At 42.8% G+C, this 22346-nt stretch overlaps 1 protein-coding gene across 2 annotated transcripts in view; it reads right to left on the bottom strand.

Annotated features, from left to right (window-relative positions):
• Window positions 1-1366: 1366 nt before the first annotated feature.
• TRIB2 (tribbles pseudokinase 2) overlaps window positions 1367-22346 on the bottom strand; it is a 21465-nt gene continuing 485 nt past the window's right edge. Inside the window, exons 1-4 of one of the 2 annotated variants that reach the window (XM_027641086.1) lie at window positions 22243-22310; window positions 20925-21343; window positions 16636-16928; window positions 1367-3719 (exon numbers count right to left, since the gene is read on the bottom strand). In XM_027641086.1, the coding sequence (XP_027496887.1) occupies window positions 3251-3719; window positions 16636-16928; window positions 20925-21194 (1032 nt within the window). In that variant the 5' untranslated portion in view covers window positions 21195-21343; window positions 22243-22310 and the 3' untranslated portion in view covers window positions 1367-3250. Of the gene's footprint in view, window positions 3720-16635; window positions 16929-20924; window positions 21344-22242; window positions 22311-22346 lie in introns of those variants that run through there. The other variant, XM_027641087.1, reaches the window with a different exon arrangement.

Below are 22346 nucleotides of genomic sequence, written 5' to 3'. Positions count from 1 at the left end.
GAGGCATTTCTGCAGCAAGCAGTGCTATACCTGTACTAGACTAGCAGTGACAATAAAATAAAAAGAAGATCCAGAAATCAGCTGTTTGAATCACAAATCCCCCTCCTGGGTTTCACTTTAAGGACGAGGAAGCTCCAAAACCAAGACATCCCTTCAGCATTTTATAAAGCTGACTTCAGCTGCCAAAGGATTCCTCTGCAGCAACACCAAGAAAGCTTTAGCCTCAAGTAAAAAATTCACTGCAAACGAGCAATCATTAGTCAGCTGCATTTTTCATATAATTACTGGCAGTGAAAAAGCAAGCATGCAGGTTGCTGGAAAATAAGGTCTAACTACTTCCACCCAAACAGAACAGAAGCTGTTCACATAAGTTTTAGTGGGGGAGAGGGAAATCCTCAGCACTCCCCTTCTCTCTATGACTGATTACAATCTGCTTTTTTCTTTAAAGCACATTTATTGTGGGAGTTTGATTTGAAAGAATTTCAAGTAATTTAAACTTTGGCTGCAGGCATACAGATCATTTAAAAACTGATCTTCAAGTGTTTCTACATGTTAATAACATTTCTGTTGGTGCCATAATCAACAGTCTTAATTCTAAACCTACCAACTCAATTATCAATACATTGAATCACCTAGGATGAAATCACGTAGGACAAAGTTAGCCAGACTGACAGTAAACACTGTGTTAGCAGTTTTGGTGCTATACTCTTGCACGGGGGAGGTTTAGGGCTCTAGAGTTTCTTTAGGGGTAATTGTCAGCCACCCTTAGATTTTTCAAACTATAAAAGTGCTGAAAACAGCCTGCACAGTGGTTCAAATCAAAGCACAGTTCAAATTGCCTTTTCTTAATGGATCAGAATTCATCTGTCCTGCCTCATATGCACAAAGTACGTTATTACACCGCATGCACTTAGAGATGATGTCACTATCCACATCTTTTAATTGTTATTGAAGATGAGTGACGGAAACACAATCTGGCCTTAAATTAAAGACAGAAAATCAGGTGGTGCTAATTCAGATCCATCCTTTCTGGAATTGAGGTGCAAATGCAAGATGTACATACCTCTGGGATTTTGAAAAGTGCAAGTGCCAGTTCGCTCCATTTTGGTATCTGTTCGCTGGCCAAAGAGCCTCCCACCACCAAAGTTCTCATCACATTTAAATACCCTTCTTGAAAAGGTAACTGGGACAAGCCAAAATAAAATAAAATAAAGGCCAGTTTTATTCATAGCAAATGGTAAAATTTTTGATGAAAAGGTTTACGGTGTTACCCTGTAAATCTAAGTGCTAAGCTTGCTCAGACCACATGACTGGCAAGAACTTGTCAGCAACCATCTGAGTGTAAGAACATCGTTCACCACTGATGTTTAGTTAAATATGCACAATTTTATTTATTGAAGAGATTAGGACAAAAACATTAAACCAAATACATGACAAAGCACCAGAGGCAGTAAAACCCCACCATGCACATCACCAATCTTTCCTCCTATAAGGTACTTACAAAGTAAAAAAAAGTCCTTCTTGACACAGCACCATCTTCAGAGTGTAAAAACATTACTCCTTTATATTCTTAGTTACCAAAATAGAACCAAGGCAGGTCAGCTGCAGCTAGCTTTGTCTCTTGATAAAGAACTGTGAAACATCCTCTTGAGAGTGGGACCATAACTTTCCTGCAAGGCAGGCAAATAGCATCCATACGTCAAATGCCAAGTAGCTGTACGCACATGCCACATACTATAATTAAGCACAAATTCAAGTAACATTTACATACTACAGAGTCCACATGTACCTACCCAAAAAACATGACCACTTCACAAAACGTATACAGGCAGTAATATCAGAACAACTGAGGTACTGGAAACACAAATATTTATGCCAAGAGATTTCAGTATCATACAGCAATATAAAAGCAGTAATAAAAACATTTGCCAGTCTAAATCAAATAAAGCTATCTAGAAAAAAAAAAAAAAAAGAAGCTAAATAAAAAGTTATTTAGGGACAGAAATACCTGAACAGAAAAGAAGTGTGTTAACTACAGCATGTAACATGTCATCCCAAGTCAACCCGTAATTGAAGTACTGGCTTAATACATCACTACTGTGACATTTTCTTCAATAAATAGAATAAGTCTTGACAATACAAAAGGTGCATATTACTGTGTATGTTTCAAGAGGAATATCTGTAATATAAATGTTCAGCTTATTAATACCCTCTTATTTCTTAGTCTGGACATAAACAAAAATCAAAACCAAACAATTCTTTTCCCAAGTTGAAAGGAATTCAAAGAAAAAACCCACAATACTCTTCTTCAATAATAAAGAGCCCTCTATTTACATGTGGGCCAGTCAGGAAACAAGAGATTGGTTCTCAAAGACACGGTTAAGGGCTTTCTGCCCTCTCTAGTCATACACGTGCAGCATGGCAGATATGGAAGCCAGTATCTCATATCTTTTAAAAAGAAAAATTATACAGTTTTCTTCTCCCCCCCCCCCATTGTAGCAGTAATGCATCTGGAAGTTCGAGTTATAATAGCTTCCTGCAACAAACCATTTGACACAAAACAGAACAGCCTGTTAAATGACAGTAACTTCCCCTTAAGGGAACAAAGCATTAAAATGTCATTTCCTGACAAGAATATTAAGTAGTTTATTTAGAAGAAATGAGTTGAAAATAGCTATCAAGAGACATGAACTGAAATTTTGTTTGTTTTTAGCACCCACTTTTCATGTCCGTCTTTGTGCACCTAATTTTTTTCTTATATTAATCCCATTAATTATTAGACATCTGATTAAAAAAAATGTTAGCCAATTGTACTTTCCCTGAATAATGGCTGAAGTTAAATATCTAACAGTGCGATGCCAAGATGTGAGCTGAGGCAAAAAAGTTTCTATTTGTCGTGAGTTACCACTGTTTTTAATGGAACAGAAACAGGAGTGATACAGCTGCACCAAAATTGGCATGTGCAGTCTCCTTGGCTCCAAAAAGGTGAGAAGCTACAATTGCTCCATGCTGCCTTTTCTCCTCCAAATCAATCTAACCTGATAGCAAGCTCCCCCCGCCCCCCCAATCTGTCCCCATGCTACATTTGTTATATTAGCTCCTTGTGGAGGTTCCTTCTCAACCCAAGGACCTCTGAGTGTCTTTTGCTACCAAGCTAGGCTGATGCAGGATGTGATTTAACGTGGTCAGGAAGGGCTCCTTCATGTGTCCATCTCCAGGTTGTGTACCTTCTGAACACCAGTCTTTGTGCTCAGTTAAAGAATGGGTCCAAGTCTTCTTCCATGTTGACATCAGGCACCAGTTGATCTGATACTTCCTTAGCACCATATCCTGAATTCGATACATTAAAATCTGTAGAAAACCATGGATGGTCCAGAATTTCCTGTGAAGTCAGCCTTTCTGATGGCTCCCGACGCAGTATGCTACGTATGAGGCATTTTGCCTTGGGGGACAGAGTTTCTGGAATGTTAAACTGCCCACGACGGATCTTGCTGAAGAGGGAACTAGGCTCAATGTCATGGAAAGGATAGCGTCCAACTAGCATGGTATAAAGCATGACACCTAGACTCCATACGTCCGCTGCTTTGCCAGAGTAGCTGCCATTTGTGTTCAAGATCTCTGGACTCACATAGGCTGGGCATCCATGCTTATCAGAAAGAGAGTCATCATTTCCTCTTAAAATATAAGCATCTTCTAGGCTTTCCAATTTCACTCTAGTCCTGTGGGCAAAAAGAAAACCAAACCATCAAGGTAAGCAAACACCAAACACAAATTCCTGGTTGTTGCAATTACATGGTTACAATAGTCACACTCTACAAAATTCAACTACCACGTAAGTGAATCAGTTTAAAATCCCACTCGCAGCAGTTGTTACAAATAATTGATACCATCTCTTCCATACTGGTTAGAGATATTAGAGACATATAGGTAATATTGCCACACATACAGGTACAAGATTTCAAATACATTTATGTCCAGTAAACTCATTAACAAGGTCTTAAGAAGATGAAAGGAACTGCTGTATTCATGCATTTGGTTAATTTTAAATAGATGTGATTTCCAAAAGGAGATAGAAACCTTAAGACTTCTTCTGTGTTGGCTGCACTCTAATGCACCCATGTAGGAGTCATGCCCAAATACAAAACCAGCCCTAACTACACAGGATTATTTTGATACCTTCATGCTGGCAAGATGTTCCTTGCACCTGTAATTCCACAAGGTTTAACAGGAATAAAATGGTCACTCTGACCCTAAATGATACCTCTAACCAACCAACATTTTTCTTTATCTCAGCATTAAGGAAGAGTAATTTTAACAGATTACAGTCTCCCCAAAGAGACCTCTGGGCAAAGGGAGATCAGGTGAGCTGAACGCTGCCAAGATTAACAGCAAGCTTATCTATCCAGCCAAACCAGAAGAGCTCTCATGTTGGAATGAACAGAGAAGCTAGCAGAGGACTTGCAAGGAGATGACAGGCATGCCTTATCTAGACTTCAAACTGCTGCCTGCAAAGCACTGTGAACTAGTCATTGTGCTGCAGTAATTATCTCTGCAAGACAATTTTCTTCCCTTATGGATATCTCACAGCAGCAGAAAAAGTGATGTAGAGCTGCTTGTCATAGCACTAGATGAACATAACCTTTCTTTCCTTTCAATTCTCACTGCTGGGGTCTCCATCTATACTTAAAAATCTGTCCCCGTTCGAGGCATCCAAAGGATTACGAATTACCCTTTAGACTATTTGCCAGCAGTGGATAGTTTTGAGAACAGAATCACTACAACACAACAGGGCTTGTCCAGTGCCTCGGGATGGCAGTGACCTAACAGCAGTGCAGGCTTTCTTTTCAATAACTTGGAATTGCAACTCAACTTTGGCTATTACTGTCCTCATCCCTCAACCCCACTGGTCTGTCACAATCAGCCTTAGCCTTGCGTCATGGCCATGTTTCCATACCACAGACATTCACAGGCAAGGACTGAACTTCATCCCAGAAAGCACAACTCATGTCTCTTGACTAAAGTACATCATTTAACTGGCACTAAAACAAACAAGGAGAGCCCTGTTTCTTAAATGCTCACTGAAGACAAGATCGCTTAGACTTGATCTCCAAAAGACATCTCGGCCAGCTTTGCCTTAGACTTGGTTCCAGGGCAGCTCAGCCCTATCTTCTTTGAACCAACAGAAAAGCATTTTACTCCATGGAGTACTCCAGAGGCAACTGTGCCATAAACTCTCATAATGACACTTGGACCTTTTCAACAGCTAGAGATGTTTACTAGCAGAGGTGAAAGCCCCTCTGGCAACATGCCCCAAATGAGGAGTCATTAATACAAAATTCAGAATACCTGGCTCCCAAGCACAGTGTGTCAGGGCAGCTCCTTCCCTCCTTAAATAGGCCAGTGCTTGCTCCTCCAGTTCGATGCTGATGGGCTTTGCTCAACACACCTGCTTCCTCATTAATTACCCACTGCCAGTCTAACAGCACTTCTGGCCGTGGACAATCCCCTCATTAGCACTCAAACAATACTTTACAGCAGCAATACCTCACACAGGAAGCTGGCTGCAAGGAGAATCTTAACTACAATTACCAAGACCACAGCAATTTCCCTCTGTACAGAGCTCAGAGGGTCCACAACAGGAGATTGACTAGAGAAGAGTCCTTTCACGGTGCTCAGCTTGGACGTGTTCTTGCACCTGCACAGCATAGGGAGAGCAGTAAGGAGAAACGCCCAGAGGAAAAAAAACATGCCAAGGAGGGCAGAGAACAGAGAGGAGGAAATGAAAGGGAAGACAGGGACATGAGCTGTGGTTCCACTTGCATTGCCCACCTCAGTTTTTCCATAGAAAAGCATGTGTAGCAATAAAACAGTGAGGCCAGCTACTCAAACATGCATTAAGTCACTGAACTGCCAGACAGGAAAGCATCAACTCACTCCTGCTAACTAACAGAAGCAGAACACACACAGGGAGCACGGCAGAGCATGCTATTTATAAACAACTTCCAAGAGAGAGTTCACCCCACACACACTCACTCCTCTGCCATCCCCATGTCAACAGTACAGGGAAATGTTGTTTACTTTCCTATCCTGTTTTACATTTCTGGGAGTTGCCAAAGAATTTAGAAAAACAGGTCAATAAGAAGCTGTTATATTACATAAAATTATTGGAATTCCCTAATCTCTCATTTTTTACAATGGACATGGTACAGAACCATAGAGAGTAGATTGTAAGGTGTGTCAAAAAATTCATCTTTTCTCCGAGAGGAGAAATAATTTCTTGATAATAAAAAAGAAGCAGCACACAAAAGCCATAGCCTCATCTTGCTTTCCTTGCAAGGTGCTGCAGCCTCCACGCATGCTACAGCAGGTTTTGTTTAAGCAAGCAAATGGAACAACAGCCGGCCCTTATCTGCCTGCTCCTCAGTAAGCTGCGGCCAAATGAAGAAAATACTCAAACCAGGTTTTTCATCCTGCCAAGCTGACAGGCTTGGAGGAAACAAAAGGTCCCAAATTAAAAAAAAACAAAACCTTCACTCCTCATCCTCAGACCCCAAACCCTCACCCAGAAACACCCTTGTGCGTAAGGTGAAAGTGGTGAAATGGTTCCTCTGCAACCAGGGCAAGTACGGCACTGAGCACATATCTCCCTCACAAACTGCAGGGCCTGCATCTCCTGAGCACATAATGCCAAGTGCATGGCCTCAGTGCGACTTTCTCCCTTCCCAATTACACCCAGAAGCAACTCAGGTATCCACAGTTTCATTTGTAAGGTCCGGTGTCTTTGCATTAGGTGACAACACTGGTTTGCCATCCTTACAGCAAGGAGAGCACAGGAGTACGGGAAGTGCCGGCCGGCACCGTGGCTCGCCAGCTTGGCAGAGCTGGTAACAGAAAGCACTCCCGAGATGGTTCTGACAAGGGCCGTGGCTCAGCTCTGCCAGCGCCCCTCACCACCAGCCAGCACTGTAACTCCAGCCCATTTTCCCCTTTTTCACCAGAGACAGAAAACTTCACCCACCTTCAGCCTCGCATGAGGAACACTCTGTATGGTACTACAACTGGGCATCGTGCAGGTGTAAATGTCAAGGCTCACCACCCTCTTAACACTCATTTCACATTTTTTCAGGCAATCAAAAAGGAGCAGCCCGGCTCAGGAGCTGCTATTTCCCACTGTGCAGCACCCATCTCTGTGAGAAACAGCCTCCAGCTCTGGCTGGCCTTCCCTTCCTCTACACTTCAAGTATTACCTAAAAGACCTGGTTTTCTACAAGCTAGAGAGCTTTTTTTTTTTTTAAGAGTAGAGGGGGGAGCAGGGGGAGTGTGGAGGGGAATGGGAAACAGAAGATTCTGAAGTCTAAATACACAGAAATGCAGACATGCTGAATGAGATGCAATCTCTCTCTCCCCCACATGCTCTCCCTCAGAGGAAGCACTGAAATCAAATACCCAGGGAAAAGAATAAAAGCCAACAACAACAAACAGACCCTGAAAACTGCAAGTAGATTCTGAGAATAAGAACCTCCACAGCAAAGGGTGCAGAGTGCATCCAATTGTAGATTAACCAGACAATGCTAAATTTGACATTTGCTAGGCAAGGGACAGACAAAAACAAACATGAAGATGTGAAATCACAATCACCTTTGAAGTGCCTCCCATCACAGCGCAGAAAAAGGACAAACAAAAATAATTCTTTTTTAAAGTCACTTTTCTAAAAAAATCTAATTCTCTAAATAATTAACTCATATTAGTTAACTGAACAACCCCTACAAGAAAAAAGGTTTTCCAAAAGCACCAGCATTTGAGTCCAACAAACAGTTGCAACAAAATTAATCCCTAAAGTTCAAATGTAAACTACTGCTACAGCCGGATGAGAATCACTTTGTACACATACTGTAGGGCAACAAAGACTTCTGTCAAGGCTTACATAATTATAGTACATAATTTCAAGTTTTAATGCAGACCCTGAATAAGCACTTGGAAAAAGAGCATTATGCATCTATCAGATCATTGATAAAACACTGCATTAGTCTAATGCATTAAAAAAAAAAAACAACCCTGAATCATGGCTATTTAAAAAGGGGAAGCTATTCTGCCTATGAATGCTTTCCCATTACTGGTGAATGAAACCACAGAAGTGCAATCAGAGGGCAGCAGCAGCACTCGGACGGGAAATGCGTCTTTGTCCCCATAGAAACCGTCAGGGAAACCCATGAAAAACAATACCACTCTGAGTTTCTTATCAATATGCCATTCATTACTTGACTGCATTCAGACTTTGCTCTTCAGTAATGTAACAAAACCTAATCAATTAAACGTCTTCCAGAAGATTCTTCAATGCAACCTCCTGAGTTAGCACCATCTCTGGCTTTGTTGCGTGTCCTACACTTTTTTCCGACTGATTCACGTTATTCCTCCCTATAGAGCTTAGGGACTACTGGCAAACTGCTATCCTGCCTTTTGACACTGAAGCCAGGGCTGTAAAAACCAAGCATTCACACCTGGTCTCCAAAAGAAAACACAATTTCCATACCAAAATTAACGGAATTATTCAGAGGGCTCTAAGCTCATAAGGCAGGAGAAAAAAAAAATAAATCTGAAACATTTAAAGCAGAGATATCAACTGATAGTCTGAGTTTTTCAGAGGAAAATATAATCTCCATTGTATTGAGTAGGCCATCAGTAGTAAAGGAGCCTGTACCTGAATCAATTAAAGCAGTTGCTTCTAGTCTGTTCCCAAAGCCATCTGTATAAGAAATAACACCTGAACCACAGCTGAGCCACTGTAACCATTTTGGGAACACTAACTTGCAGACCAGACCCACAATTTTCACACAGCAAGACTCCCCATATGACAGTTGCGTTGGGACGAGACTGAAGGAGCCATCCTACTATGGACACTCCTGGTACACCATCCACTTGTTACTCAGGCTGGGTCAAATAAGATGACCCAGATTTACAGATTCTATGCAGACTCCAGAGACCAGGAAACAACTGTCACCGCCACCTGAATTTCCATTTTATTATAATTGCAAGTAAATATAAAATGGCAATTTCTAAAAGGTGCCTCACAGTATTCCCCCTACACATAAAAACTGAAGGCATTCAAGTAGTGTTATCTCATATTTCAACATTACTCTGACTGAGGCCAGGAATGTCTTTCCCTAGGTAGAGGCACTCATGCCATTGACTGCCCAATAGACCAGGGATTGCTCCTATGTGGCCAATAATTCACGAGTCATTTAATCAAGGTCAGTTGCTCACACCCCACCATAAAGATGAGATGAGCATTTACACAATTAGAGTCACAAGGAGAAAAAAAAAAAAAGAAGAAGCTTGACATTGGAAGTTATCTTTTGCTACTTGATTTTTTTTTTTAAACTAAGGGAATCTCTCCTAAATAATGCAGAAGTAGGTTGCCATCAGGGAACCAGTGAGACAGCAAAGGCAGCTAACGAAACCCTGAGCAGATGATTTGCAGCTTGGTGTGAGGACTTGTTCTGAACTCACAACTACCCATCTCCTCCTGGGGCGGCAAGGCTCACAGGATCAGCGGGGGGGTGTTATGCCATCAATTTAAATCCTGCTCCTTTCACCAAAAGATCCCTTTCCAATTCATAACAGCACAGAGCATAAGAGTTCACCACACAACATCCTACACAATTTCAGGGAAGAAAAAAACCAAACGCTGCACAAAGGCTGTCAGACAGTCTCTTGCATAATGAAACAGGCTCAAGGACATGTTTCAAAAGACAACAGGGACTTGCAGGCAGCACAGGTTTACAGGATGAACCTTGTTCCTAAGGGAAGATTCCTTCACTGGTACTTCCCCAGAATGAGGAAGCCTCTAAAAATTACATCTTCCCCACCCTTCCTCCACAGGGATGCTATCAGCACACTCAGTCCTGCCCGCACCCCCTTCCTGACATGCAGTACCCAGCAACTTAGAGCTTTTAACTTGTTTTTTTTTCTTTTGTGTTTTTGTTTTGTTTTGGTTTTTTTTCCTACAGAATTCCACTTAAAAATACTCTGACGCACCTCCAGGAAGAGCTGGTGCCCCCAAAGACCTCAGCTTTATAACACTCAAATAGGATTGCTGGGAACAGCCTGTCCTGTATGCCACATACTGCATTTCTTTCATGCCATTATTGCCTAAGGAGAAAACATGTTCCCCAGAAAGTAGATAGGGTAGTGATGTGTGTGTTGGGGTGCAGATTCTCAAATCCAACAATCCAACAGAGATCCTTCCACAGAGGGGCTTGGTTACAATATTCTGAGCAGTCCACTTTTTGATAAGCATCTGGCTCAGGGGCAGCTACTTCACCACCTCACTGTTATCTTTTTAGATTGCATTGAAGATCAGAGCTTTAAAAGGCTATGCTGTCAACCATATGCTGCATTCACCATCTTTTCTAGGTCTTTTCATATGACACATAATGAAGCTCCAAAGGGAGGGAAAGGAGACCACAATTTTATTTTATTAACATAATCAAATGTTGTGAAAACAGCCCTGTACTTTCTGAGCCTGTGATGGCTGCTCAGCATCTCTAAGACAGAATCATGCCATTATTTCACAACCTTACTGAAAACCTTTTGCCTAGATGTCTCCAACCCTGTCTCCAAGCAATTCACATCTACCAAAAAGCAGGTGCTTAAGATTAAATAAGTCCCAGGTTGGCTCCTGTTTACAATCTCCACCTTTCCTCTCCTTCTCCAGTCTGAAGTAATCTCCCAGTGCGATAACGGCAGCAGAAGAATTTCCCTCTGACAACCCACTGCAGCCATGCCTAGCTGGGTTTCTGTCTCCCTTCCTCACACCCAGCACAGACATCCTCAGTCTCCACTCATAAGTCAACATGGAGTACTTCGCACCAAGTCTATGGATGGAGGTTTTCAAGTCTTCAAAATGACCAGCTGTTGAACCCAATTTGAGATGTCCTAAAACACATCTACTTCCAGGGACTGCAAAGCATCTTTTATTAGAGATCAATCCTGTCATGGGCATCTCAGGACAGCATCCAACCATGACAGTCAAAACGTAACAGCATTCAGTCTGAACTGAGACAGTGAAGAAGGAAAGACATGAAGAAGAAACTGAACCATATATCAAAGGATAGCACAGTCCAGGTGTGCTATCCTGCAAACTCTACCATTGGGTACAACAGCAAAGGTTCTTTCCACTCATTGTCTCACTGAAGGGCCTTGAGCTGACTCAAGGTCCATTTGAGCTCAGTCCTCATCACAGAGCCAGCCAATTTTCCCTTTAATTTACAACCTTAGGTGCAACACTTAATCTCCATGACTATCTATGCCCTCAGGAGGAGAGTTAAGCCTTTCACAGGGCTGGTGTGATGTTCAGCATCTGCAGACAGCCTACCTCTTGCATCCCGCTGGGAAGGGCACTACACACCCAACAAATCCAAAATGCTCTCGGGAACATAGTGAGAAAACAGAGACTTAGTAATGAAACCATATAAAGGCAAAAGGGGGCATGAACCCTCCAGCGGAAAACAGTTGTGCAACCACTTCATCTTCTATCCTAAGCCTGACAGCAGAGATTTGCTGCCTGTGAAGAAATTCGCCTTCCTCCCCATATTCTAAGAATAATAATTTCTGGTTTGAAATCTGACCTGTGACTCTCCACTGTTGGAGAAAGTGCACTCTTTGGTCCTGTGGCCCCATTCAGGGTAGTGCTTAAATGATAACACAGATGAAGACTTTTTATTTCTAAATCTTCTGGTATTTAAAGAGCACTATTTTGTTTGATTTTCTTCTACTTTAGGACTCTCTTTCTAGGACTTAGACAAAGTGTTAGCTTACCTGTTCTCTATGGAATTGTGAGGAAAACAGCAAGTTCTAACACCACAGTGAAAAAGCTGCTGATCACATCACAACTTGACAAATGCTGGGGAGGAAACTTACTGTTAACTATAAGAAAATGAAAGGTCTTTGTGGAAAAAGCTTGATATATGCATTTGTATTTTTTGTGGGATCAGGTTTGTATCATGAGGATTGCAAACAACATAACTAGGTCACCTTAAAGCATCATCCACCCAAAGCTGAGAAATTCTAGAGGAAAAAAGAAAAAATATTCTAGGAGTACCAAGTAAATATATTATGCTAACACAGGTTTCCTAAATTAGTGCACTGTACTGGCTGCATTCCCCTGGCACAGAGCAAAAAGTGTCAAATTGTATTTATTTTTATTGAATCCCACCTGCCTCATATTTACTCAAAGAATACAGGAAAATTACAATATCTAAATACCAAAATTATTTTAATTTTCCCTTCAACAAGTATGATGAATGTACAAGGTCTTTAAGCTTCAAATATTACGACAGCTAATATTTTAATATAATTAAAGGCTTAAAAATGCACTAAAGAAATTAATAATTCCCTGACAGCAGAAATGTTCTTGTATTAAGCAAACCACTGAAACAACCAACACTGAAATGCTTCATTTAATTCTGAGATCTTTGAGGTGGCTCCTTCTCAAAGCATCTGCTATGTATCAAACTGATGAGCTGCTTTATTAGCTATATACTGTGCATAGTGTTATTTTTAGCATAACCCAAAAAGACCTGCCCATTCTGCAACATCATTATGGGACACCAGCCAGGAGAAGGGTATAGTTGCTTTGCCCAAGGGCCTACTATGACGATAGGCTGTACATGGAAAACAGCAAATACCATGCCACGAACACAGAAAAAATGCTCCAAAGCAAGAGCCTCATAACATTAACACTGACCTGGCCTAATACCCAGGACAAAAAATAATTAACAACGTGACTGGAAGCAGAAAACACACAAGACCACGTTTTATCATAGCTCATCTCCACTGTTTTGGATTCCAGTTTTATTTTTAAGTCTAAGGACACAATTTTTGAAGTATTCAAGTATCTTAGAGGTACTTTGGAAAGTCTGTTGAGACTCAGCATGGCAAGTCAGTGTTGTTTTCCATACTTTCAGTGTTCTGGAAGTCACTACACTCACTTAATGCATATGCTGCTGCTTCCTAACCCAGTCTTACAAAACATTTCCAGCCATGCTGTAATGTCTTAGAATTTCTGCTTCATCAAGATCAGCTGCAGGTTTATGGAATTTAACTCTGAAATTTCAATACTACAAGACTGGCTATTTCACCTATAGTTTTCAAAGGGTTCCACAGACACATCTCCCTCTAAAAACCACAACCACCCAACCTTTCATACAAAACAGAAAACCCATGTAGCAACAGCGCACATCAATTTACCATATCTTAAAACTTCCTGCAGTTTAGGATTTAAAGAAGCTATAAATTACTTTGAAACACAGACAAATTGTTTATGCTTCCACACTGGAATTTTGAATTTCATTTTAAGAGCTGATGTACTTACACATGTGCAGTAGTGTAACACACCATCACAGTCCATCTTTGATTTAGCACATTAAAAGAATATCACTAGTAAGACCAGGACCCCTACAAAATGCTCAGTGCTACCAGCCTCCAAAAATACTTTATTCTACCTTCTTACCTCCCAGTTCATTACCAACATCCCAAGGCAGAGTGATTTGCAACATCCAAATAACATGCATTCTTAGCAGTGACATCAGTTGAAGCAAAGAGCACTCATGTTGCTGCTAGATCAGGATCCTGAATCTTTGCAAATTCCTGCTGTAATTTAGATAATAGGAATGGGGTAGAAAGAGTTTCAACACTGCATGTACCCACCTAAAAAACTCCAGGAGTTCTGTTTTTATACTGAACTACCAGGATATCATTAGGATCAATGGAAGGAGATGTACTAAGAAATGCTTTAATTGATTTTCTTTTTTAAACAAATGGAACTGCTTCCATATATCCCCCACATTCCCTCTGGCTCCTCCAGTCTGGCAGCTCTCAGCTAAGAGCAGACAAGCATCTTACAAAACAAAAAAAAAATAAAAGCAGCAAGTTTTCCATTCATGTGCTGCCTGCATGCTGGATTTCCCATCTTTTTTTCTACCAAAATAAAAGCTGTGAGAGTCTTTAAGACGAGAAAGCTTCAAAGTGGTAGGTACCTAAAGTGAACTGCAGAAAAATAGCCATGAAGAAATAGGAAAAGAACTACTAAGAAAGAACTCCACTGAAGAGCAGGCAACACACAGCAGCAGAGTTCACATACACTTCTCAAAACATCATTTTGATCTTTTTCCCACTCCTTGGTTCATTACAAGTACCAAAGAGCAAGAGATGGTGCAGTAACCATCCCCTAGGCACTGCTAACGACAGCAGCTCCTGAGGGGCAGGCTCCTTGGCACACAGGCAAATTCACCAGCACCAGCAGCCTCAGGGAGACATGAGTTTGGAGGGGTGCAAGCAACACACAAACACCTCTGTGAACTCGGAAGGACCAGGGAGATTTTTCAGCCTAAATATAGCAGCAGATTGAAAGTGATGACTGATTACAGTCTGATGATCAGAGCATGTGAAAAAAGACAGTCACTGCTCTTTGGTTCTATTTCTATCTCACATTTCATCTGTGTTTATTTAGCAGAGAAAGGATTACAATACCTCTCTACTTACAAACCAACATTACATCCAGAAGAAAACCGCATTATGATTATCTTAAAAATAACTGGCAAGTCCTATTTGACCTTTAAAGCATATTATTGTATAATTAGAAGACAGTACTCAAAAGTGAGTAACTGTGTGATTTTGCAGAGGACAGTTACGTTAAAAACATTCATAAAGGCCAACACTGCTATTATAGTACACACCACTTTTCTTGGGTGGCTGAAGGATTTGGCCCTATGCCTCATGTTGCATTCAGTTCCTAGTAAGCAGCAGGGTAGGAGCTCAACTGTATTCAGCACAGGCCCACGTCTGCTCCCACTGCACTGCTCTGAGCTCATGCTGCTTTCCCTTGGAGGAGCTTTTCCAAGTCCTGTTCTTCATGCAAAACCACACAAGTTTACATATATCCCCAGGAGAAAAAAAATCCACCATAACGTTAGGACGTTATCAGCTACAACAGAAAGCAATTCCTCCCTCAACTGTTTTGTACAAGTTTCCTTCTTATCTTCATCAGAGGTGCTATAATGGTGCTTAATTATTAAACTGGGGAGTAAAAGTTGTGAAAATACAGTTTACATCTATCCACTCTGCATTCCGCTATGAATGGACATTAAGCTAGTTTCCTTTCAGGCTTTTTTATTTGAAAAGGATGAAAGGGCAATCATATATATCAGGTCTGCGGTAGAAAAATAAGGAATAGCTATTTACTTTGCAGAGAATCATCTGAACTGAATTAAGGAATGAAAACGTCTTTTATTTTTCAGTCCACAAATAGATTAAAAGGAGAAGTCTATTTTGCAAAACTCAGCTTGCAATAAAATTTAAGTAGAGAATATTTAAACCTGATAGATGGCTGCCATTTTTATATTAGGCCAGGAACTTCTCTTTCCTGAATTAATTATGTATTAGTTTTTTCTAATTTTTGGATCACAGACTTCCTGTGATTGTAGAAAACTTATCTGCCTTGGTTGTTGCTTATAACTTCCCCAAACAGCCCCAACTGGAATTAATATGCACTGATTGTTTGTAACAAAGCTCTCCAGAACATTAATTTCATTCTGCAGCAATTTGAACAAGTTTTTGCACAATTTATAGAATTTAATTAAAAGGGAAAAACACCTCCCCATCACCTACCAAGAGATGAAGAAGAACAAAGGCAGGTTCTGCCCCCATTTAGTTTCCTTTTTTTTTGTAATGGTCATCTTACAATTTAATCCCTCTGTCAAAGTCTGACATTACTCTGTTTATTACTGATACTTTGTGTGGAAGTTGCAAGTAAATTTATCAATCAAAACAAAGAAAATGGGTAGCCACAAAGAAAGAGATGGTAAGTTCCACAGGTACAACAGTATAGCTACAGTTCCACACCAGAAATGGTACTTCAGTACACCAAGAGCATCCATTTCTTCTTTCCCTGTCTTCCCATACTCCTTCCCCAAATCACTTACACAGGAGGGTGTGCAGGGAGACATTTTTTATTTAAAAAAAAAAAAAAGATAGTTCCCCAAGTACCACAACAGCTGATACTGCAAACAAGCACCCAGCAAGGCAGTTTTTAGTTTTAGTATGATTACTGACCACATAATACTCTTAGAAGCAGCCTCCAGACCCTTCCAGCATGGAAAACGAGCAGCTGTCCTCAAAGCAGTCCTACAAAGAATACTTGGCTATTCTTCCTTTTCATGCCTCCTCACTGAAATGAGACATTTCGGTCCCTCATCCTCTTTAACATACTGGATCTTATGCTCCGTTCCTCTTTTAACACCAGCAGCATTTATGATAGCTCAGCTCTTGCACCAGAAATCCATTCAGAGCCTTCCTCCAGGAAACCTCTCCCCCTTAGGAATGAGGGTATTCCTTAAGTGGAGATGCATAGGGCCAAGCACTGATGCAAATATCAGTCTATACTTACTTTACTCCAAAACCTAAGCCAGAAGGTAAAACGGCACATCCATCCCACGATCAGGTTGCAAAGGAAAATAAAGCGTACCACAAACTAATGGGACAGCGACAGTGAAGGGCACAATTTCCTGCAGCTCTGAATATCTGACCTCAGGCATCCTCTGACAAGTTTACCACCTCTAAACTAAGGGAGACTCTTACCTTTCTTCATCCTTGAAAATAAACTTTCGCAGCTTGAGATCTCGCAGTACCAGTCCACCATCATGGCAGTGTGCAACAGCGGAAGCTATTTGATAGAAGAGTTTGGCTGCCTCCTCTTCTTTAAGCTTCTTGCAGGTACGAACAAACGAATGCATGTCCCCATAGCTCCTTTCAAAGAAGACATATGCTTTTGTCTCCCCAAGAATTATTTCAGTAATTTGGTTGATATTTTTATGTGCAGGCAGACAAAAACATGGTGCTAATAACTCCTGGTAGCAGCCAATATCAAACACCTGCAGAACAATGACAGTAAAGCCAGGGTTAGCAACATGAAGGACGGTGAAGTCATGGTACATCTAATTCTATTAACAGAACCATCTCTAAGTACAATTTAGGCTGCTGCTGAAACTGCACCGATGTAAACAGGATGTCACAAGCTCACGGTCCTGAGGACAAGACAAAACAGACTGTACAACCCCACAAAAAAGATACTCGTAACCTTGACAGGAAAGGCTAGTCTTCAAAACTGGTAGCAAGCATAGTTTCATCAGCTAACAGATGATGAAATTAAGAATGTAATCTAAATTAAGCTGTGAAGACCACTGGTGCATAAGGGCAGTACTCAGAAGGAAACATGTTCATCTTTTGTTTTCCATCCAAATAAACTCATAGAAAATACAGCCGGTAGCTTTGTATTGAGAGAAGCTGTCACATTAAATCCACCCTGATACACATGCCTGCCTCTCTTGATTTTATTAACCCATTAAAGCCTTAAGGATTTTCAGCTTTAAAGTACCATCTATTGCTATTCCTATTTACTTCCTGCCTTTCTTTCATCTCTGACAAACAGCAAAGTCACTTTCACTTTCCAAGTCTCAGTTCCACAATGGCTGTTTATAAGATCAGAAGTACAACCCGGGAAATAGCTCTGCCTGTTGGAGCGCAGTCAAACACCCTTCAAAAGGCAGAGACAAAACCACCCTGAACCCTCTGTATTTCAATCAAGTGCTCCATTAAAAGCAAAGTGACCCTTTACTACTAAGTATGTTATCACTGATCTTATGAATGAGCTGTAAGAATTAAAAAAGCTGCTGGGAAACCCAAATAAAAAGTTACTATAATCTAGTGATGACGAATGAACCAGTATTTGAGTCAATTGAGAAAAGACCACATTACAAGAAAATGAAAGACTTCATTGAGAGTAACAGAAGTCAGTGCGCTAAAAGAGACTATGAGCAAAGTATCAACAGGAGTGACTTTTATTTGTAATTATACCTGATCCAGAGGACTACAAAGCAAGGAATTAGCATTTCCACCAGCATAAAAATTCGATTAATATGTAACTTACTCGTGGGTGTTTTGTTACTTTGATAAAGAGAATTTAAGGTAGTCATGTGTTCTTTGAACGGAACATAAAAATGAAGAACCGGTATAGTTCTCTAACCACTGTTTTAAACTGCAATTGTTTTTTCTCTTTCTGTATTCTCACATTTGTGTACCAATACCAGGTATTTGTATCCTCTCCAAGAAGCAAATCTCTCCTTGCTTTCTCTAAAGCTTTAAAAAGCTTTCAAAACTGAGGGAAAGAGACACAGTTCAACCAAAATTTACCCAAGACTTCAAAACACAAGCCATTTAATGCTTCAGAGCACAATCCTAGCAAACTCCTTCCACAGTAAAGGACTCAAAACCCAGGAAACCAGGACACCCCCTCCTCACACATCTCCCCTCACCTCATACCTGTGCTGCTATACTCTGGCACAGGGAAAAACAGCCTTAAAGGCAGACTGCCAAACAGCCCCTGCACATTTTACTGGGAGAGGATTAGCACCGAGGCGTTCTGGTGACATGGTGCACCAGGGACACAGAACCAGGGCAGAGAGGGGGTGTTGCTAAAATCCCTGGTGTGTAATTCATTCCAGAGGAGAATTCATTGACATTTGGATCTCAAAACTTGTAACTACTACATTGTAAGTGAATGGCTCTTCTACAAAGCAGCTGCTATAAAATAAAATTTAAGCAGGAACACTCATGCAGCTCAAACTCTCATGTGAAAAAAAACTCTTTGCAGAATTCTCTGCTAACCAGATTATCCTGATGTAAATTAGTTACATTTTGTGGTTCTCAAACTATGTTAAATAAGTAGTTTTGGATATGTACCAGTACTGTGTTTGAAAGCGGGTAGACGGAAGCGCTATCATACTGCTACAGTCTCGAATACCTTTTATAAAGGGCTTCTTTGTATCCCAGCCTTTAAGATCCCTGGCCTCAATTCAGAAAATGTCTAATAAGCTGCAGTTTGATTTAGTTCTCACTGGGAATTGGAAGTGAGAAGTTACCATTGTTTGGATGCCACAGAGCCTTGAAGCAAATAACGGCATCTGTACAGTCAGTGGGTGCAGCCAAATGCATCTTGAGAATCATCAGTATGTGTCTGTTATCCAATGCAATGTTTCTGCAAGCAATCTCTAAGAGCATCTTCAATAAGATACCAGAGAGCAGGTCTCTGCCGGTAGGCTACTTGACAAATAGTTTTCACGATACTGCAGGCATTTTAAAGCATGTATTAAATTAAGCCCAGTTCAGGACTGACAACTACGTGTTCACAAACTAGCAATTCAAGCTAAGATCGTATTTTTGGAGTACAGCTAGTAGTGCCTCGCACATATGGAAAAACTGATACTATTCAAATGTCAGGATCGGCTCAAAAACATGCAGTTTAAAGGGAAGGGAAAAAAAAATAACAGTCCACTCTTTCTGAGCTGCAGTTATGCTGTTCATACTGTTATCAAAACAGTGCCTTAATCCTGCAAACCAAACAGGAAACAAAGAAGCGCATAGCCCCCGCTTCACCACTTGCTATGCAAGTTCACCTAGAATTTCATGCAGAGCAGCAGCTTTGTGGGATCTGTTTATTTCATGAAAAGATGCCAACGTCCTAGAGTGCAGTACTGTACTACTGCATCAAGCTGGGCTTTCATTCTCGAAATTCTCATGTTCTGTTTCAGTTTAGTAACAAACCATTCAGTTCAGCAGGCAATATTAGTCCTTTGCAAAGTAAAGGGCCTTTTTTATCCTAAAGAATCACACAAAGTCCTACGTTGCCTTAACATCAGGTTTTATAACTCAATCAGTAAGCATATTTAAACAGCCCTCTGAACTCCAATCTCTACAAATAGCAAGCAAGAGCAATTATTTTCACTTCTCTGCTACAGGCTAGTCTATAACTTTATATGAATCAAGTATGAGAAGGTATGAAACAATCAGCAATACTATTATTAATCCCTGGAACACTAATAAGCTATAATACATCTACTTTTCCACCCTGCAGTTAGTTTGACACTAGAAATTTGCCAAATGGCACAATTCTGAGTTTTGGGAACAATACAAACACTACAGCATGTGCAGCAAGGTTGCAATTTGCTACGTAGTTATAAAAACTACTACTGGGTACTGCCTCAGTTTGCTGGACAGAAGTCTGGCTCACTACAGACAATGGGAATCACAGTTTGGGAACAAAGGATAACATTTCCTCAGCTTGAAAAGAGAAAAACATCCCTCCACAGATGTGCACGTATGTGGGTTTTTTTTCCCACAGCTCACCTTTGAACAGCAGGAGCAAATTGGGAGGAGGCAGAGAAAAGCCAGCAGGCTACAAAGAGTGGGATAGCTATTTTGTCTGCACTTCTAAAAACCGTAGGTGTGCAGGTTTTATTCTTGCTCAGTTGTGCAATGGGGGAGGATGCTGTTTGCAAACAACCTCCACCGTGAGAGAGCTCAGGCTGATTAATTAGATGTGGTTCTTCTTTTTTTTAAATCACTTTTAAGACAAAGCTGATGGCAATCTGCCCTTCGCCCTCAGCTTCTCCATCCTCTTCCATACCCCAACTCACAGAATCGGGGTCAGGAAAAAAATCGAGGAAGCCAGCAGGTCGCAACACCTTAAAATTAGCTGGGGATTCCCTACTCCATTTTGAAAAGTGAGAGCGGAGAAGATGAGGCTTTCGCCTAATCTGAACTCACGTTAAAACCTATTTCAAAAACGGCTATTTCCAGAACAATATCCCCCGGGGCAGAAGGCAGATCTGGCTCTGGGCCACCGCTATAACGTGGCTATTGTCTGGAGAGAGGGAAAAGTTACAGGATGCGCCTTTAATCGTGTCTCCCTGCCTTTTGTTTCTCCAATGTTCAATAACTGAGGTATACGGCCGTGCTCGCCCTCCTGAGAGATACGGGAAACCCACGCGCGACAGCGGCGAACCAAGGCGGAGAAAAAGGAGAAGCATTACCTTGCAAACCAGCTCTTCGCCGCTGTGCAGATGTACGGCTCGGAAAACGTGGTCTCCCTCGAGAGGCTCCAACAATAAGTATTTCCCGATGCAAGAAACGCAATGCGACAAGTTCGGGGTCTCCGGCGGGCTCGGCGAGCCTAGATTCGGGCTAAAACTCTGGCTTGGCTCGATGGACCGTATGGACGAGAGCTCCTCAAAATCCTGGGTTTTATTCCGCGGTCTCCCATATCGTGCTATCGTGATAGGGGTTGACCTTTGTATGTTCATGAGTATGGAGAAGACCAGCCGAGACGCTGCACCGGAGCCCTGGCGTGGAGCGCGGTTCCTCGCCCGTCCAGCTGCGGCTGCCTTTGTGTGGCGGGGGGGGCGGGAGCGGGAGCGCGGCGGCGGCGGGCGACCAGCCTCAGCGCCGCGTCCTGGGCACAGGGAGAGAGCGCTCAGCCCGCGGCCCTTTGTTCCCGCCGCCGGCCGGGCGCGCAGCGGCGCGGAGCGGAGCAGCGCGGCGGCGGGGCAGCGGCGCCGGGCACCGGGGAGGAGAGGAAAGGGAAGGACAGAAGAGAAGGGGGTGGCGCGGGGCGGCGTGGTCGGGGCTCGACGGCCGCCGCTCCCGCGGGTCGCGCAGCGCGGGCGGTAACAAAAGGTCGGTAGCGCGGTGCGCGCAGCGGGACCCTCCTTCCGCTCCCCTACGGCCCGGCAGCGCCGCGCTGCCGCGGCCCGGCTGTAGATGGCGCGGGAGCCTCGCCGCTGGCGCCCGGAGCGCTCCGAGAATGCCCCGCGAAACAGCGAGGGAGCATGTAACTTAGGGGCCGACAAAGGAGAGCGACCGCGGCGGGAGGCTCGGCTGAGCCGCACCGGCACCGGGGGGACCCGGCGGAGCGCGGGGCAGCGCGCACCGCCCCGCTTCGCTCCGCGCCGGCGGAAAGGAGCGTGCTGTCGCGACAGAACAAAAAGTGCAACCAGGGAATAGGAGAGCGCTCCCACGCTCCCCCTGCGCAGCGGATTTGTGAGCAGGGGCTCGCTGCCTTCGCCGCGTTCAATCGGGTTCACGCACAAAGAAAAGAAAAACCAGGGCGGCGAGAAGGGGCCGAGTTCTTACTCCAGGGGCTGGGAGGGCGATAGGCGAAAGGCCATGGGGGGCACTCAATTGGAGTCGCTTAAAAAAATAAATGCAGGGAGCAGATTTTGTTTGATTTTTTGTTTTCCGCTTTTGGGGGGAGTGGGGGGGTAGGACAAGGGGAGGAGGAGAGGGGTGGCCGCGCCGCTCCCCTCCACCGAGGCACCGTCTCCCCCCCACGACGTATCAGTGACTACTTACGTGGCGGGGACGCTGGCTGCCTCCGTGCTCGCTGCCGGCCGCCGCACGCCCGCACGGTGCCCAGCGCGCAGCCCGACTGCCCCGCCGCCGCGCCCGCCCCGGCC

This window comes from Corapipo altera, unplaced genomic scaffold (genome assembly GCF_003945725.1).
Source record: "Corapipo altera isolate COAL_440 unplaced genomic scaffold, ASM394572v1 46, whole genome shotgun sequence".
Taxonomy (NCBI): Eukaryota; Metazoa; Chordata; class Aves; order Passeriformes; family Pipridae; genus Corapipo; species Corapipo altera.
This window is presented reverse-complemented; position numbering and strand designations above follow the sequence as displayed.